Below are 16,909 nucleotides of genomic sequence, written 5' to 3' on the forward strand. Positions count from 1 at the left end.
CACCGTGGGAGAGAACTCAAAAAGCATCCAAGTACGCACCCTCCGACGCGTATCCAACACCAACCGGATCCTCTGCTCCTCCTCCTTCCTACGAAGAGCCGATTGATCAAATCGAATAACCTGACCAACCGCAGATACAATTAGGGTTAAGGCATGCTTGTTGCGAAGTGCCAATGGCAAACCCTGGACCGCAATCCAGATCTCCATCTTCCACAAAGGAACCCTCTCCACTGAGCCAACTCCATCATAATCCCCTACCAACAGCATCGTGTTCCTGTAGAACCACGGCCCTCCATGCAGCGCTCTATTACGATCAGCTTCATGAGTGAATTGGAAAAGGAATCGATCTCCGGCATCATGAACAGAGAGGCCGGACTTGAGACGCCAGATCGAAGCAATGGTGCCCTTGAACCCAGGAAACCGCGACTTTGACCCCAACAGTCGCCCAACCATATACCAGTTGTTGTCTTGCAACGCTGCCTGCCCCGCCTCGCCCAAAGACACCCTTGCGGAGTCCGAAGGAGGACGAACAGCCATAGTACCAGTAGGAGTCTGCGCCATAGAGCCCAGACAAAAGTTTGGAGATTTTGGTCGAAGAAAATCTTCTACGAAAACCCTAGCAGAGCGAGCGGCTAGGTCTAACAACTTTTCTAAAACAGTTTACGTGTAGTCGTAAGATTTAAGAAACATTGGTTTTATAAATCGAATAAATATATTGGACATCTCATTTCACTTATTTAATTAATTAGAGAAATAAAATCAATTATTTTCATCGTTTATTGAAATATTAGAAATGGTAATTAAATTGTGTTCATGCATGTATCGTGTTACTTTCTTATCTTCAATTACTTTCTTAATTAAATTGTGTTCATTCAATTACTTTCTTATCTTCAATAATCGAATTGATTATTGTCTTCTCGATACCCATAAAATTTGCAGAACCCTTCTCATCCCGGCTAACAGAGTAGCAAATTCATGATCAACATGGGCTTCCATTGAAAGAGAGTAGCATAGTGTTAAAGACAACATGACCAATTGACCATACCAATTCGCAAGCGAAAATCCCCACAAGCAGAGATGTGTAAGGAGCAAAAGGGTCTGAGAGCAAGTATATATTGCTCAGCCAGCATCTCATAGGATTTGATTGCCATTGAAACACCAAAAATTAGAGCATACCCATTTGCCCAAATAGCTCAAATTTCTAATACTGGAGAAGAACCAAGACCATCAGCACAAAGAATCGAGCTTCTGGGTTATGAAAGGTACGTGATAAAAAATTGAAGATTTTGCGACGAAAGAATCACAGAATTTCAAAGAGGAAAAGTGGGTACCTGGAAGTGAGAAAGAGAGAAAGAAAGGAAGGTGGTTTTAGGATTTTGGAATTGGGGAATATGATTTGAGATTGAACGGGGCTGGGATGAGAACTGGGTCCTGCAAATAGGAGGTGGAGAGCCAGATGTTTTGGTCGCCGGCAGGCGACGGTGACTGCAGAGGCAAATTCTTGGCTTGGGTCTCCGGCGGAGGCAAGTTCTTGGGTCTTCGGCCATAACAGAGCCGGGATGAGAACTGAGTTTGCAATTTTTGGGTATCAAGAAGAGATAAGAAAGTAATTGAATGATTAAATAATATAAAAATAATAAATTTTAATTCAAATTATGTAAATATTTCTCAGCCCTTGGATAGAGATTGAGCAAATCTATTGGCAATTGATCAAATAATTCCTAGTTAGTAGCTGACCAAGTAAACGGGGCTGTACGCTTTTTTTATGCAGAAATACAAGTATGTATAAGATTTAAAATTCTCAACTATAATATTTAAATTTCAAAGATTTCAGATTAATTAGACACAAATACAAACCAAATAAAAACATAATCCGAAGAGATCAGTTTAGAGTCTTTAGACATAGACACAAGCATAAAATAAAAATTACAATGTAGTTTAAAACATGCGACACATCAAATCTTAAGAGGAGAGTAATTAGTAAAATTATGAACAAACCACTGCAAGTGGCCTACTGGTTCTTGCCTAGTTGGGTGTGCTCCCCAACCTAGGTTCGAACCCCGAAGCTATCAAAGTGGCCAGGCACTGTGCTGCAATGCACAGTTGGAGCATTTCACATGCGCCGAAGGGGTTTATCTTGGGCATAGAAAGCATTTAGGTTCCCCTTGACAAAATAAAAAAAAAAGTAAAATTATGGACAAAAACAGAGTAGGTCATTCTCGTTGTATAGGTGTCAACCAGCTGTGCTTTGTGCCATGAAATCCCAAGCACCCAAAATTCTGCCCACCACAAACCACAATAAAGATTCTCTGTAGTCCTCCACTGTTGCTCTCCTCTGACTCTATATATCAACCTCACCCTCATCTCGCATCCCTTATTCTCTTCCTCACAGAATTCCACTACTACTCCAACTTCAACCCTTACTTTCCTCTGTTGCACTTCACTCGCATTCCTCGGAGCCATGGCTCTCACACCTGTCATGCTCGCCCTCACACTCTCACTCTCCCTCCTAGCGTCATTGTCCACAGCTCAACCACCCTCCTACTCCCCAACATATGCTCCAACGACCACTCCCTCCACACCTGCGCCAACAACCACCGCTCCGCCACCGACCGTTTCAGCTCCTTCTCCCACCGTCACTGCCACTCCGCCCAGCACCTCCGCCAGCCCTCCTGAAATGCCTCCGATGCCTGCTTCTCCTATGCTCAGCCCGCCAAGCCCAGTCCCGTCTTCTATGAGCTCGCCGCCTGCACCAGCCGGTCCAGGAGAACCTCCCGCAACCCCTCCAGGCCCCATGCCAACACCATCACCGGCACCATCGACCCCAAACGGCTCAGGTGCATTTGTTCATGGAGTTAACACGGCCTTGCTGCCATTCCTGGCCGGATCAGCTATTGCACTACTACTCCTTGCTTAATTAAACTTGACTTATTACCAGTATATTTGTGTATCCTCTTTACATTTTTGTTTTTTGGTTTTTTGTCGGTTTACTCTTCCCCTTTTCTTTGGTTAGTTCTGATTGATGATTTTTGGGATCTCCATTGTGATTTCTAAGAGGAGATTTATCGGAATTTCATGTTCGTACGCATGTACTTATGTTAATAAGGTACTCTTCAATATTTGGTAGCATTTTCAATAGATGAATAAGAGAGCTCGGCCGTCATTCTTGTTTTGTGTTTAGAAGTGTGTGTTATTTAATTACAGTTCTCTACGTGCTTGGTTAAACGAACTCATATACACAAACACCTAAATACTAATCGACCCTATATGATCAGATTCAATTCACAGTTCGATCGCTTACTACTTATACGTACCCTACCTAGTACAACATTCCTAAATTTCATTTCAGTAAGTGATAATAATAAATTGGCTTTGAAAATTCTAAATTTACTTCCCAACAATAATTCCAATGTATTTTTATATCTCAAAACCTTAAGATTTAACCAATAAAAAGGTAGTTGGGTTGCTGAAATGGGTGGATGGAGGCATGGAGCAATGATATGGATGGCTCAGAATAAGTGCAAATATTAATGGAACATCTTTGTTAGTGGAACTTGTACGTGGTGGGGAAGGACTCGGATGTTAGAGGAAATGAAAAAAGTTAGGTGCAGCATTAGCTGGGTAACTAGTAGAGGAATAATATGTGGAAGAAATCGGATATGGTGAAGTGCATTTGGGGATAGCGTACATTCTTGCTTTAGTGTTCCAGCTTTGCTTAGAACTTGTTTGTTATCTTTTTACGGAGGCCGTGCCGGGTTAAAGGATTGGAGGGAGATAGAAATGGAATGGCCGGCCAATAAGCTCTAATGGGGATGATCGAAATGAAAGCACAAGGCCTCCAAACGAATGGTACTTATTGATGGGGTACGTGGGGCTGATACGCATATATGTGACAAAACAATATGAATACGAAAGTGATGTGCACATGCCTCCTACTACTAGTTGCCCCCACGAGCATAATAGGTGACAGAGAGGTTGATCATGAATCCATTTCTTTCAGAGTGTAAATTCTAGCTTCCTAGTTTTTACAGTTAGTTCAACAAGTTGTAAAAAAAAGGATATACCTGACGCAGTCGGAATGATCGGATTGATAAACTAGGTTTACCAGCAATAAACCTAACAAAGAATTCTGGAGTCCACCAGAGATAAAAGAGAAAATCCCTATTTTATTGATAAAAGATGAAAAGATAGGTTTGCAGCCTTAAGGCGGCTTATTTATAAGAAAATAAACCCTAGGGCGACTAACAATGAAACCCTAAATCCCATGGGTAAAAACGAAAACAACCCGAAAATAACTAGGAAAACCAAAACACTGAAAAATAGAAAAATGCAGTTTTGAGGGCCTAAACGACTCCGAAAGCCCGAAAAAGGCCACAGGTCGTGGCAAAGCGACGAGTTTGATTTCTGGCGCGATTCCCTTTCCGGAAAGGTAAGGTGCATCCCAATCGGACTCCGAGGAGCTGTTTCACGTCTACTAGTCACTTTTCGTTTTCCTCCTTTAGCACGATCTAACTGTTCTTCAAATTGGGCTGCCATCTGTTCTGCATCAATACCCGTTGTTGTATACAAGTAGCCGATCGAGGAAAAATTAGTTACCAATGTTAAATAGTGGTTTCTTTTTGTTGAATACGAGAAATTACAAGACGCTACATCTGTTTCGACTACAATGAGTTCTAAAAACGATGACAATTGATCGCCCAGCTGAGAGACTGAGAGAGCCCTCCCCAGCTAAGAAGGGAGTGATAATTTCCTAAAAAGGTTCCTCAAATTGCCCTAGATCCGCTTAAGCATCAGCGGAGTTGAAGCTGGGAACTTGATATTCTTTATGTTACGCATGAGCTATCCATTCTTTCTGGCCAACTTCTAGAATTAGATAGGAGATCTTTCTTCAACAGATGTAACTATATGTGCTCGCAGTTATGAGAGAAAGAAGGGATGGTTTGGTGACGACGTACAGCAGGGAATGAGTGACGCATGGTGGTCTGGCTATGAGCAACCGTGAGTGATTATGGCATACCAAGTGTCAAATTGATGGAATAAAACCAATGGACGATGTGACAAATAACATGTAGTGCTAAAAAGCCACATGCACCATGTTGGTGACTAGAAGTTGGAATATAACCATTTGTACTAGCATATTAATTCCAGGAGTTCGACTTGGACAGTGTATGTCTGAGTTCAAAATGATAATTAAACATGCACATCAGCAGGTTAATTAGAAATGTGAGTGTTTCTAATGAAATTATTTACTAACTAGCTAGTTAATAACTATTGTAGATCCACCATTATCCTAACCGTCTATTATTTAGGTCTCATTCTTCAAAACTTGTTCATCCTTGCACACAACCGAGTGAACTTGAAAAACCATTTAATCATCTAACGTTGAACTTTCTTTCGATCAGTTGAACTGAATCCTGAATCTGAATTGATCAGCATGTTGAGTTGAGGATTGGTTACTTGTCCTTCCAACTCAATTTCAGATCGCCTAACAAACAGCTGAACAAGTCAACCTCCTACAATCTTATTATTTTTACATTCTCACTACCTTACTACTAGAGAATCTAAGATGGGTTAAACTATCCGAGTTATATAAATCACAAGGAATATATGTGTGCCCTGCTTTGCTGATTAGATTCGTATACGTAAAAGCAAATAATATGAATGGCGTCGTTTCACTATCACAAACAAAAAGCTAAAGTTTGTAGAGATAAAAGCATTGGATGCCATTCAATTCAAAGATCCAATATTTCAGAATCATCATAAACTTTTTATGTCTTTGCCTCTTTCTATATATAAAGACATACACCAAAATATGATGTTCTCGAAGAAAGGAAATATTTAGCCACAAGTCTAGCTGAATTATTAATGAGAAACCCTAAGCGTGTAGAAAACCCAGTGAACTATTTTCCTATCAAATTGGATTCAAGCCTAGTTGCACTTGGTTTAGGTTGTATATATCCTGGTTTGACATAGATCAAACTCTTTACTGTATGATTGCTTTGGAACTCTGAATTAATGAAATGGACCTATATTGCAATCAAGAGGAAAATGACGGAGTCTGGATCAGTGGCCCACTGATTAATTACACCTCTCACTGAAGTTATAACATTTTCATGGGTTCTCAGTAGGGCAAGACCTCACATCAAATGAAAGATACCCAACACAATTTAATTTACCTATAATAAAAGAGACGATTACGGGTCGTTTGGGCAACTTCTGCTTTAAACAGCCAAATTAAGATTGAAAGCTATTCAACTTCCAACTCTAAAAGCTCAGTCACATTATTGCATATACACTTATGGTAAACCGTAAACATAACAATGATGAAGGTTTTCGTCTCCTAGTGATTAATTCACAGCCAAGTGCAAACATATTTGAGAGAGAACTCTTCAGGAACATTGACAAAGAGAGATAGTGAAATCCAAGAAGGTAGTGACATTTGGGACCATAGATGAGTGAGACTTCTTTGTCTCAAGAGTGTCTATTTCATGACAACATAATTTGATCGGCTGCAACCGTTGTGTGACCGAAATGGTTACGATGGAGTCGATGATGGCAGTGGAATCATCATCGGAAAGAGTAACGGCGAGTGAGTCATCGATGAAAACGCTGCTGAAGAGGATGTGAGGTGTAGTGTTTGCTAAGAACTAGGAAGAGTTTCGGACAAAGATGTCTTGGTCACATGTTTTTGTAGCAAGTGCAAAGAGAGATGGCTGAGAGCGAGTCATTACTGTCTTCCCTGCGAGATGCCTACGAATTATTGCTAATTGCTCGAGTGTGCAGGCACAATATGTTCTTATGAATTCTCTTTGCACAAGATAATATAATGTTCAATAAATCCCTGGTTCCTTAGCTTGTTTATTTTTTATCTATGTTCACTTGTTGATATGTAGTTTTCTTAATTTGGGACAAAATTTCATAAGAAATTGAATAAAAAATGAGTGTTTACAAGCATATTACTGATCAGTTAAATCAAAAATATGATCTTTGGTGGTTAGAAATTTGACTAACTTTTGTTTTTGGTAAAAATTTAGATTTCACTCATTTCAGTGAAAAATAAATAAATAAATAAATGGAACATTGAACCAAAATCTCACATCGCACAAAATATTAAAAATCAATTGATTAAAAAGTAACTAAGATAGTTTGAAAATCACCACAAAGAACTTTAACTGCCAAAGTTGAGAAAGAACCTGGTGTCCATTAAACCATACAAATCTAGACAAATTCCAACCCTGAAAGCTTCCATCGCTATCTCTGTTTTGCTTTCCTCCAACATCTCATCAAGTGATCAAACAACAACATAACAAAATTTGGTTACGGAGAGATGTATCTTTGCCCTATGAAAATCAAATAAGCTCTCTTTATACCCACTTTTCTTATAAATGTCCTCAATGTTCTCATTCTCTTCTGCATGAAAATCTGTTGCAACCTCTTCTGCGGGAAGCTACACACCTTCTTTTGTGTGAGGTGATAGCCGTGTTAACAAAAATCTCATTCACAACTCTCAACTTCATAGCCGAGTCATATTACATACCGACATGTAATTCTCTTAGCAAGGGGCAAGGTGATAGCCGTGTTAACAAAAATCATATTACTATAATTCGAACGTTACCTCTTTTTTCCTGGACAGTCTTTGATTATAAAAGTTTTAAAAACAACACAAAAACTTGATAAACGTACTTTAATCGTATACACGTTAGAGAATAGCCTATAACAAGTTTGTAGCTTTTGTTGCACCTGGTATTCTTGTGTATTTCAGTTGCTAAAAACGAGGGAGAGCTTGTTATCCATACTCAAAAATAGCATTTGAAAAATTGACACTTCCGGTTGAACAATAATGAAGGTTTTTCAACTCCTAGTTCACAGTATAAGTAGCTAATTTTGATTCAGAAAAGAAACCCAATATAGCACTTGTCAATTACATTAGTGTTACATATGATTGAGTACAGCACTAAAGGAGCATACTACTAAATCAACAATGTGGTACAATTACATGATCCGCTAAATTTGGAACTAGCAATATAACAAAGTGTTACCGATAAAAGGAAAATGAAAACTCAAGTCAAATTTGCCCAAGAAATGATTGCTTCACAAACGTGTAGAATGTAAAGTAAGATGTTCAGCACAGAGCTTGATATGAGAAGACGGCTAGTTCCACCTTGGAATCTAACCACTGCACATCAACTGGTTTGTAGGTGATGGGGATTCTGCTTGTATAGTCTCTTTAATTGGTTTGTAACCCTTGAACCTAGATGATGCTCCTTGAACGCTCACCAAGGTCTGAACTCCAGTGAAGGGGTATCAAAGCTAATATCTTTTGAACAAGGCACAGAACCCTGATAATTCACCTATCTTCTCCTTTGTTTTCTTCGACATTCAAAGCAATCTGAACATGGATATTTGATTTTACTTGTATAATGTGCTTGCAGCTTGCTAGGTGGTACTTTCAGGTCTTCCATTAGTATATGGCGAAGCTTCTCATTCTCCTCCGTGAGCTCGTCAATGACTTGCTGGTGTTTCAATACCTGATACAACATAATTTCAATTAAACAATGAATTGTTGAAACAGGTGCTCTATGAGCTAAAGAAAATAGGATTCTACAACCCATGATAATTTGTTCAAATATTGCCAAATACTCTAAAAAACAAATTGGAACAACAATAAATACTATAACTATCAATCTGCTACTAGTACATTGAAACCACAGCAAAGGGATCTGATTTTTGTCAGAAAAATGACTTCTTAACATGTCATGATAGCTATGAAGAAACTCACAAAAATGGACCTTTACCATTGGATATATCAAATAGGTATGTACCAGGCAATAACATCACTTTCAAAGTTGTCTCTAAGTTCAATCACTTGGGAACAATTAATGAAAATACAAAATAATTAAATTAGAACGGAATCATTTGGAAACCACAAGTCAATAATAGTTACTACCATTTGAAGGATTTTATTCTCTGACCTCAAGCGTCCAGCCTACATAGGTAAAGCCAAGAATAATGATTAGTATAAAAGAAATAAGAATGGCAGACCCACCCACTACAGACTTCAAGAATGGCAAAAAAACTCACAAAAATTTCAGACTTAAAGTCGGAACTTTTACATACCACTTCACTTTCCTCTCCCTTCAAAACTGGACTCTGTAAAAAACTGCTGAGAACCTTCTCCGTTCGACTGCCAAAAGGTGTATCAACTGGAGAGCTTGTTGATGGAAAATTATCATAAGTTGAACCTGTACCCTTATTTCCATATCCAGGCAAGCCTTGAGTTGCATAGTCTGGTGGTTTTGTTGCCATCTGCATGATATTTCCGACTGAATTTTGGCTTGATGAATCATTCATAATGCCAATGCCACTTTGCAATGAACTTGGAATGGCACCTTGAAGGATTGGTGAATTGGGAGCAATTCCAAATTTTGTCATCATTTTTGTCATTGTTTGCTGGAGAATGTAGAGTCAGAAGCACAGTGGTAGGCTCCAGTAGAAATAACAAATGACAAAACAAAGTAATACTTACTACAGCAAAAAATTGAATTTGTTGCAAAATCCCTGGCTTCAGAGCAAGGCCTGCAATTGGAATTCCATAGTTCAGCTAAAATGGATATTGTTACAAGGTGGGAATTACAAAGTAAAATGTATTAACTTAGTATACAACGTCAAAAGATATAATTGCAATTGATTTAGTATAATTTGGAACAATGTACAATAACTTGGAATAAGTGAAAAACGAAAGAACAGAAATATGGTTCTTATTGAGATATTAAACTCAACTGCACATCCTAGTGAGATTCCTAAACGCAAACATTCGCGGGTCTGTGTCATTAGTGATGTACTGATAACTTTTATTTAAATAACTGAAGCTATATCTACATAAGCGATTGACTGATGCAACTCATTGAATAGAAAGGTAAATGGTAGGACCATCATATATGTGATAAACTTTAATAGTCTGACGACTACTCTATTTTTTCGGAGTCATAGTCATTATAGTGCTAAAAATGTGCTTTCACTTTAACTTTGGTAATCCAACTTCACTAAACACCAATTTGAAAATCAAAACTTGAGGAAATAATAATAAATATTAAATGAAAGAACACTGAAAATACTATGGAGATCAAGGGTACATAATAACAGAGGTAAAGTCTGAATGGCTTTGTAAATGCCAGACACCATACAATTTATTCTGCTAAAGCTTTTTACATGCACCCTAGTCGGTGCTTATGAACAAAAGAAACCATCCAGTCCCTCTTTCACACCCAAAACAATGTCAACAACTTAAATAAATCTCTCAAAAAGCCACGAATATTCAGTGGTAATTTAGTTAAAATCCTAGGGTATTTTGATTGTAAGTTATGTTATGCACGTCAACATTTCCACATGAAAACAAAAAACAAAGCATTTCAAAATATTTAAACTATCGTAGTACAATGTATGAATCAAATGGCTTGGATAACAGTAGGTTTCAATGAGGTCATGTAAAAGTATGTTAATGAAATTATGTAAAAAAATGAAAGAGAATATATTTTAATACTGATTCTCCTTGAAGCAAATAAGATGACATACCAACTCCAAAACCATGTCCAAAACCAACACCACATCCAATGCCAGCTTCTATGTTCTTTGCTCCCACCTTCCTCAACTGGACAATGAGAAAGCAGGATAAGACATTTGGGAATCCTTTAAGTCTTGTATAATGATTTTCTCTTCCTCTCTCATATAAAGGCTGTACTCCCAAGAATCCAAGATTGAAAAGGAAAAAGTTATTTGACTTACGGCGTCAGTTACATGTCTGCTAACGCCAGAAAAAGCATCAGTGGCACCTCTTGTAGCACCCATGACTTGATTGACTACTGGTACTGCACCTGGTATATAGTCAAAGCAATGTATGAGTTAACTAATAACCCCTAGTCTGCTACAACCATTAAGAAAAAACTTGTCAATGATATCTTTACATAAAGGAAACTAGAGTGACTTAATTAAATAGAACATTTCATAAATTAATGATAATTTATAGATATAATTATTTATTTCTCCTGCTATTACTTTCTCTGTAATTGTAATTTGGTGAAAGAAGAATTGGAAAAGATCTCTGTCTGAAGGTTTTGGTTGACAGAAAATACTCATAATATAAAATATAAAATTTGAAAAGATTATTTGGACTGGATGAGAGAGCAAGGATAAATAAAAGCCTCTATAAACAATAGAAAAGTCAGGTTTTCAATCATAAGTGACAAAGACCAAATGTACTTTTAGTTCTAAACATAACGTGAAAATGGATATGCCTCCTTGAATTTATGGGATTATTGAGATGCCAAAAGGACAAATGCAATTTAAGTGTACATAGTGTATACCCTGCATCGCTGCAACTCTTTAAGTTTTTAACTTATAGGTCGATTAGTGCATGCATAGTTACTGTGATGCCTAGCAAGCCAAATTCTATGTGCTAAAAGAGTCCTGTTTTATAGAACTAATATTGCAGAACTGAACATGAAAAACATTCATTTTTCCAGCAGATGTTAATCCTGAGTTCATGCATCCACACCAGAAGTCAATGGCCTCCCTCTCCCTCCCTATAAGTTTCTCTCCTCAACTCGAGGTTAAGCAATGCAGCTTTCGCATTTCATTCATACTTAGACAGGAGTTAATATCTTGGATCATGCATGCTATCAATGTGTCTATGTCAGGGTGAATGATCCTACATTAGTAGCTTTTGGTGACTAGTGGATAACCCACCAAATAACCACTGAAACACATGTGGAATATTTTAGTCTTGGAACTTGTCAAAACTATCGCCTATCAGATAGTGTAAAACTAATAACTCTGCTTACAAAACCATAAAACCATGATTTAAATTGGTCCCATGACTACAAAATTGAATTGATTGTCATGGATGACTGCACAACCCCAGTTCAATGTTCCAAGACATGAGACGTCAGCAATTAGCAAGAGTGGTATAATATATTTCTTGGAAATTAAAAAGACACAGGTCCACCAATATCGTTGTACAACAAACACTTCATTATCAGAACAAAATGTTAAAAGCACAAGAAACTCAAAATTAGAACATAGCTTCAAACTGCACACACTCCACGATCACCACGCATTGACTAGAACCACAATGCACAAACTTGAGGACCACCGAATTCTCTACATCAAAACCAATGCATATTGCACCTAAACCAGCAAAGAACCAAAATTCGATATCTGTAAACAATCAATCATCTTCCTCCATTACTCAAGCCAACATACCGAAAATTCAAAACAGCTTAATCCCATTTTCCTACACATTCTCAGCAACCAAAAAACAACACCGAAAATCCAAAACCAAACAAAGAAAGCCAATGCCAGAGAGAAAACGGAAAGCAATACATGGTCTCTTAGAAGCTTGTGTGTGATGGGTTTCACCATTCTTGGGCTTGAAGAGCCTCCCAAAGTCCATCTTCAATACAAAACTATGAAACTCACAGAGAAAAAAGCTACACAAGAGAGAGAGAGAGAGAGAGAGAGTAGTTGAAGAAAGGAGAGTTTTTAGGTACCTAAATTAATGGGGCGGCCAACGCCGATACCAACACCGCAGCCGATGCCAAAGCCAGTAAATACTTGACCCACTTTCAAAGTAAACGGATTCCCAATCCGGATTCCGCCACTTGGCTTTCTCTCATTGGCCGCCACCACCACCATCGTGCCACTCTTACTGCTTCCCTCCATTCCTCCTCTACAAAAGCTTCTCTCTTTTCAAAAGCCAAAGCTCAATACCACTCTCTCTCTCTCTCTTTGGGTCTTTACAAAGCTAAAGCTTCAACCTTTTCTTTCTTTCTCCTTCAAATTTCCCACCTTTGCTCTCTCTCTCTCTCTCTCTCTCTCTTGAAGCCTGAACTGAAAGTCTTGAAACTTATTTAGGTGAAGGAGGCAAAGGTGATCAGGCTCTACTCCTCTGCCAGCAAATACATTATATCTTGCAATTACTACCCAACCAAAAATTGCCACGTTTACAAGAAGGTGTTCAATGACTAAATTATCCTCACACCTAAGAAGTAAGGTACTAACCAAGTGTCAAAACAAAGAGGTTAGCTGAGTGGTGTGGGCCTATTGGGCAAGTTATATTTGACCCGGCCCATTATTTCGGACTCGGGACATTGATAACCCCGCCTTTTACCTGAGAAAAAGTGCTAGATTTTTGCTGTTTTGCTGTTTGATTTTGGGCATGGTTTCTCGGTGAGTTTCTTCACTTTTGTCTTGTTCCTTTTTGTTTCTCTCTGTTTTCATTTTGCTGCATTTTTAATATGGAACAGAAAATGGGTTTTTTGAGTTTGGGGTTTTTTGTATGAGGGTTTTGAGGGTTCTTGGTGTTGAGGTAGAGGGTTTTGAAAGTAATTTGTTGCTTCAACTGATGCAATGTGTGGCTCTTTAAGAGAAATTAAGTACGTAGCGTTATAACAAAGTTGGATTAGAGGGTAGTATGTATACATATATTTGTAGTTTACCCCTTGTTGGGTTTGTTTCTGGCTTTCTGCATTTTGGGTACCTCTTCTTCTTCCCTTTCCTTTTTCTTTCTTGCATTTTTTTTTTTTTTAGCACGTACAAAAAGTGGGTTTCTTGAGGTTGAGGTTTTTGGCTTGGGGTTCTGGCCTTCTGGGTATGGACCATGTGTTGAAATGACCTTCAAAATAGTTGTTGCTGCAATTATAGCCCTGTATAATTATTTTAAGAGCAATGGGTACTAATCGAACAATCATCTAGTGCTATGAATCTCATTTGCTTAATTGGGTTACAGTTATGTGTTCTGTTTTGAACTTATGGTTAATAAATTATTCAGGGTTTCTGTATTTGGTTGTTATATGAAAGGTGTGTATATGTTCTTCTAAGTATTTGTGTGAACTTTCAACTGGCGGTTCAATATTTTTAGCACAAAGGGATTAGATATGAGACCCAATCTTCACTTGTGGAAGTTGAGGAACTTTGTAAAGTGGAGCCTAATCCACATTTCAATCTATTGCTGCACTATTTCATCAACATGCATCTTCATCACAGCTGTTGATTTTAACTAGCCCCCTGCTCTTGGCTTTTGTGCAATCATTGGTACCCCAGCATTGTTTTATGTTGAACTTTTTCCCCAGATTCTTTTTGTTTCTTCAGTTTTGTTATTTTCCAGCTTGTGATCTTCAGGTTCCTGAAGAGTGAGGGAAATCTGCTATGCTTGTTGAGTTTCTGGTTACTAGATTGTTCATTGGTTTTGTTTCTTTCTTGCTTTAGTTTCTTATCATATAAAATGCTAGATGTGCTCAAGTATTTATGTGAACTTTCAATTAGTATTTGAAAGTTTTTAGCAAAAAGGGAGTTGAGATGAATACAATAAATCTTGACTTGTGGAAGTTGGGGAACTTTGTGTTCTAGTCCACCTTTTAATCTTATAGTTACCATATGTGCATTACTAGTTAAGCACTACAGACTTATTTGACACATTTGATTTTAGGCTCTTAACTCAACTGGGATGAAGAAGTAAGCTGCAGTTGATATGAAAGGAGTACGGTAATTGCTGAATCTAACAATGGTCTCTTTGTGGAGCAGGTATCAACATCCGTCACCATTTTTGACAACCTTCCATCAAGAAAAATCATTGCTTCTGTCAAACTCCCTGATTACAAATCTGGCAAGGTATCAACTTCTGTTAGCCTGTGAAGTGTACATGAATTTGCATTTCAGCTGCAACTTATATCCATATGTTTGATCGATTGCTGCAGTACCTTTATGAGCAAGTAAAAACAGCTGTTGGTCTGAAGTCTGAACTATCCTCTGCTATTTTCTTTTATGTAGCCATTGATGGTCCCAGCATTATTTTAGGACGAGAAGCTAGATAGTTGACAACTTCTCAAGAAGGATTTGGATGTTGCTCATGGAAAATAGTGAGTGTTTTTCCCATACCAAGTTGCCAGAGTATAAGAGGTGTAGAGTCTCTGCTGTTCGTGATTATCCTTTAGGGTGTGGACCATTTGCTCACTTGAGTAATTTGAATGCCAATGCTACGGAGAAAATTTCAGATAAGAAATATCTTCCTCAATCAGTAGAAGCTGTGCGGGATTTTCCTCCTTTCTGTGGGATAAATGCTTCTCCTGAGGCCAGGAAATTTGGCCAAGAGAAGTCAGTTAGGGATTACAAGTCATCATCATCATCAAAGACAGTGAAGACTAATGTGAAACAAACAGGACTTGGGAACAAATTTCAACCTAACACTGAGAAGAAAATTGGAGGAAAGTCTCTAAAGAAGAATCATCATGTACCAGTAAGGGCTGCTTGTCAAGGTACAATTCAACTTGATATAAGGAAGAAGGAGTATTATCAGCATGATGAAAAAGAACACAATCATGTGATTCCAAAATCATGGAGTACGGATGGGTGCCCTACTCCTTTTGGTTGTAGTAGTTCAAGCCGCAGAAGTCATGATAATGACACAACTGAGAGAAACAAGGTAAAGGAGATATTGCATATGTTCCAAGATGAATGTGAAAAGCTCTTGCTGGAGGAAGAACATAAAAGATCAAAGGGAGGAGGAACTTCTCTCCGAAGGGTTGATTTGGAAGCCTTTAAGATCCTCAAGGAAAGAGGAATCTTTGTAAAATCAGGCAAACATGTCATAGGAGATATCCCAGGAGTTGAAATTGGTGATAAGTTTCAATACCGAGTGGAACTTATCCTTATTGGCCTACATCACCAGATTCAAGGTGGTATAGCTTATGGGAACTTTGGTGGTAAGGTCCTTGCAACCAGTATCGTTGCATCTGGTGGCTATGCAGATGATTTGCATAGTAAGGATTCGTTGATCTATACTGGCCAGGGAGGAAATGCAAAGAATACAAAGGGCCAGGGAGGAAATGCAAAGAATACAAAGGGCCAGGGAGGAAATGCAAAGAATACAAAGGGCCCTCAAGATCAGAAGCTTGAACGGGGAAATCTTGCTTTAAAGAATAGTGTGCAAAAGAACCCTGTCAGAGTGATCCGTGGCTCCGAACTATTGGATGGAAGTAGGACATATGTCTATGATGGACTATATTTGGTAGAGAAATATTGGCAGGAAAGAGGGCCTCTTGGTAAGCTTGTTTTCAAGTTTCAGATGAACAGAATTGGAGGCACTGGAAAGTGACGTGCGAGGTTAGTACTGCAACTTCATCTATAAAATATTTGGATATTATAAGTTACAAATATGTTAGTTCCATATATTGTGCATTGTACTGCATTTGGTTGAGTGGATGCTTGCCAATATGAAACAGTATTATAAATGATGAACTGAAAATACATTGGAATATGATTAGACTATGAATCCATTCATTATGATTTGTGATTTATGAACTATTAATTCCTTTGGAGTTATTGTAGTTGTTTTCGCCCCCACAGATGCATGCTCGAACTTGGATATACAAAGAAGAATGGCCACTCAGTATTTGAACCATGTAAAAGAGCTACACAGATGTTTGTGAATCGGATTTGCCAGCAATGTAAGGTGTTTCTGTGTGACAGGTAGGGTAGATAAATTGACTTTTGAGAAGAACTTGACAGTGAGGCATAGGTGTATTGTCTAGATAGAGCAAAGCTTGTTAACGATGTAATTAGGTCTAAATTTGATGTGTGCCATAGTACGAGACGGTTAGTATAAACTGGGTTATGTGAATGCGGTGTTGGGTTTGATATTAATCATGCTTTGCTTGCTAGTTGTTGAAGTTGGAAATTGCCCTTGAATGTATAACGCAATTTCAAATTTCTGGAACAGTGATATTCCTGCCCATTATAATTGCACCTAAGCTGGGACGGACAGATTTAACAGTGGCTAAGGGAGACAAATCCCAAATGAAGTTGGTATAATTAGAGTCGGAAAGGCCGATAGCCACTGACTTCCATCCCCATTAGT

The 16,909-nt window shown here is 38.3% G+C and overlaps 3 protein-coding genes across 4 annotated transcripts; 2 read left to right on the plus strand and 1 right to left on the minus strand.

Moving 5' to 3' along the window:
* Window positions 1-2,461: 2,461 nt before the first annotated feature.
* Window positions 2,462-2,917, plus strand: LOC133744801 (vegetative cell wall protein gp1-like). The gene has a single exon (XM_062172842.1). The coding sequence runs from the start codon at window positions 2,462-2,464 to the stop codon at window positions 2,915-2,917; it is 456 nt and encodes a 151-aa protein (XP_062028826.1).
* Window positions 2,918-7,882: 4,965 nt separating this feature from the next.
* Window positions 7,883-12,888, minus strand: LOC133707026 (uncharacterized). 2 transcript variants are annotated; one of them, XM_062132572.1, is made up of 8 exons: window positions 12,546-12,673; window positions 12,379-12,448; window positions 10,783-10,871; window positions 10,573-10,648; window positions 9,527-9,576; window positions 9,118-9,450; window positions 8,948-8,986; window positions 7,883-8,528 (listed from the first exon to the last, which is right to left on the minus strand). In XM_062132572.1, the coding sequence occupies exons 2-8, from the start codon at window positions 12,446-12,448 to the stop codon at window positions 8,352-8,354; spliced, it is 834 nt and encodes a 277-aa protein (XP_061988556.1). In that variant the 5' UTR covers window positions 12,546-12,673; the 3' UTR covers window positions 7,883-8,351. The 2 variants fall into 2 exon arrangements, with proteins under 2 accessions (XP_061988556.1, XP_061988555.1); XM_062132571.1 differs by lacking the exon at window positions 12,379-12,448 and having other exon boundaries at window positions 12,546-12,888.
* Window positions 12,889-14,587: 1,699 nt separating this feature from the next.
* Window positions 14,588-16,835, plus strand: LOC133742460 (histone-lysine N-methyltransferase, H3 lysine-9 specific SUVH6-like). Its single transcript, XM_062170122.1, has 2 exons — window positions 14,588-16,155; window positions 16,399-16,835. The coding sequence occupies exon 1, from the start codon at window positions 14,894-14,896 to the stop codon at window positions 16,145-16,147; it is 1,254 nt and encodes a 417-aa protein (XP_062026106.1). The 5' UTR covers window positions 14,588-14,893; the 3' UTR covers window positions 16,148-16,155; window positions 16,399-16,835.
* Window positions 16,836-16,909: the final 74 nt, after the last annotated feature.

The sequence above is a fragment of the Rosa rugosa genome, chromosome 4 (genome assembly GCF_958449725.1).
Source record: "Rosa rugosa chromosome 4, drRosRugo1.1, whole genome shotgun sequence".
NCBI lineage: Eukaryota > Viridiplantae > Streptophyta > Magnoliopsida > Rosales > Rosaceae > Rosa > Rosa rugosa.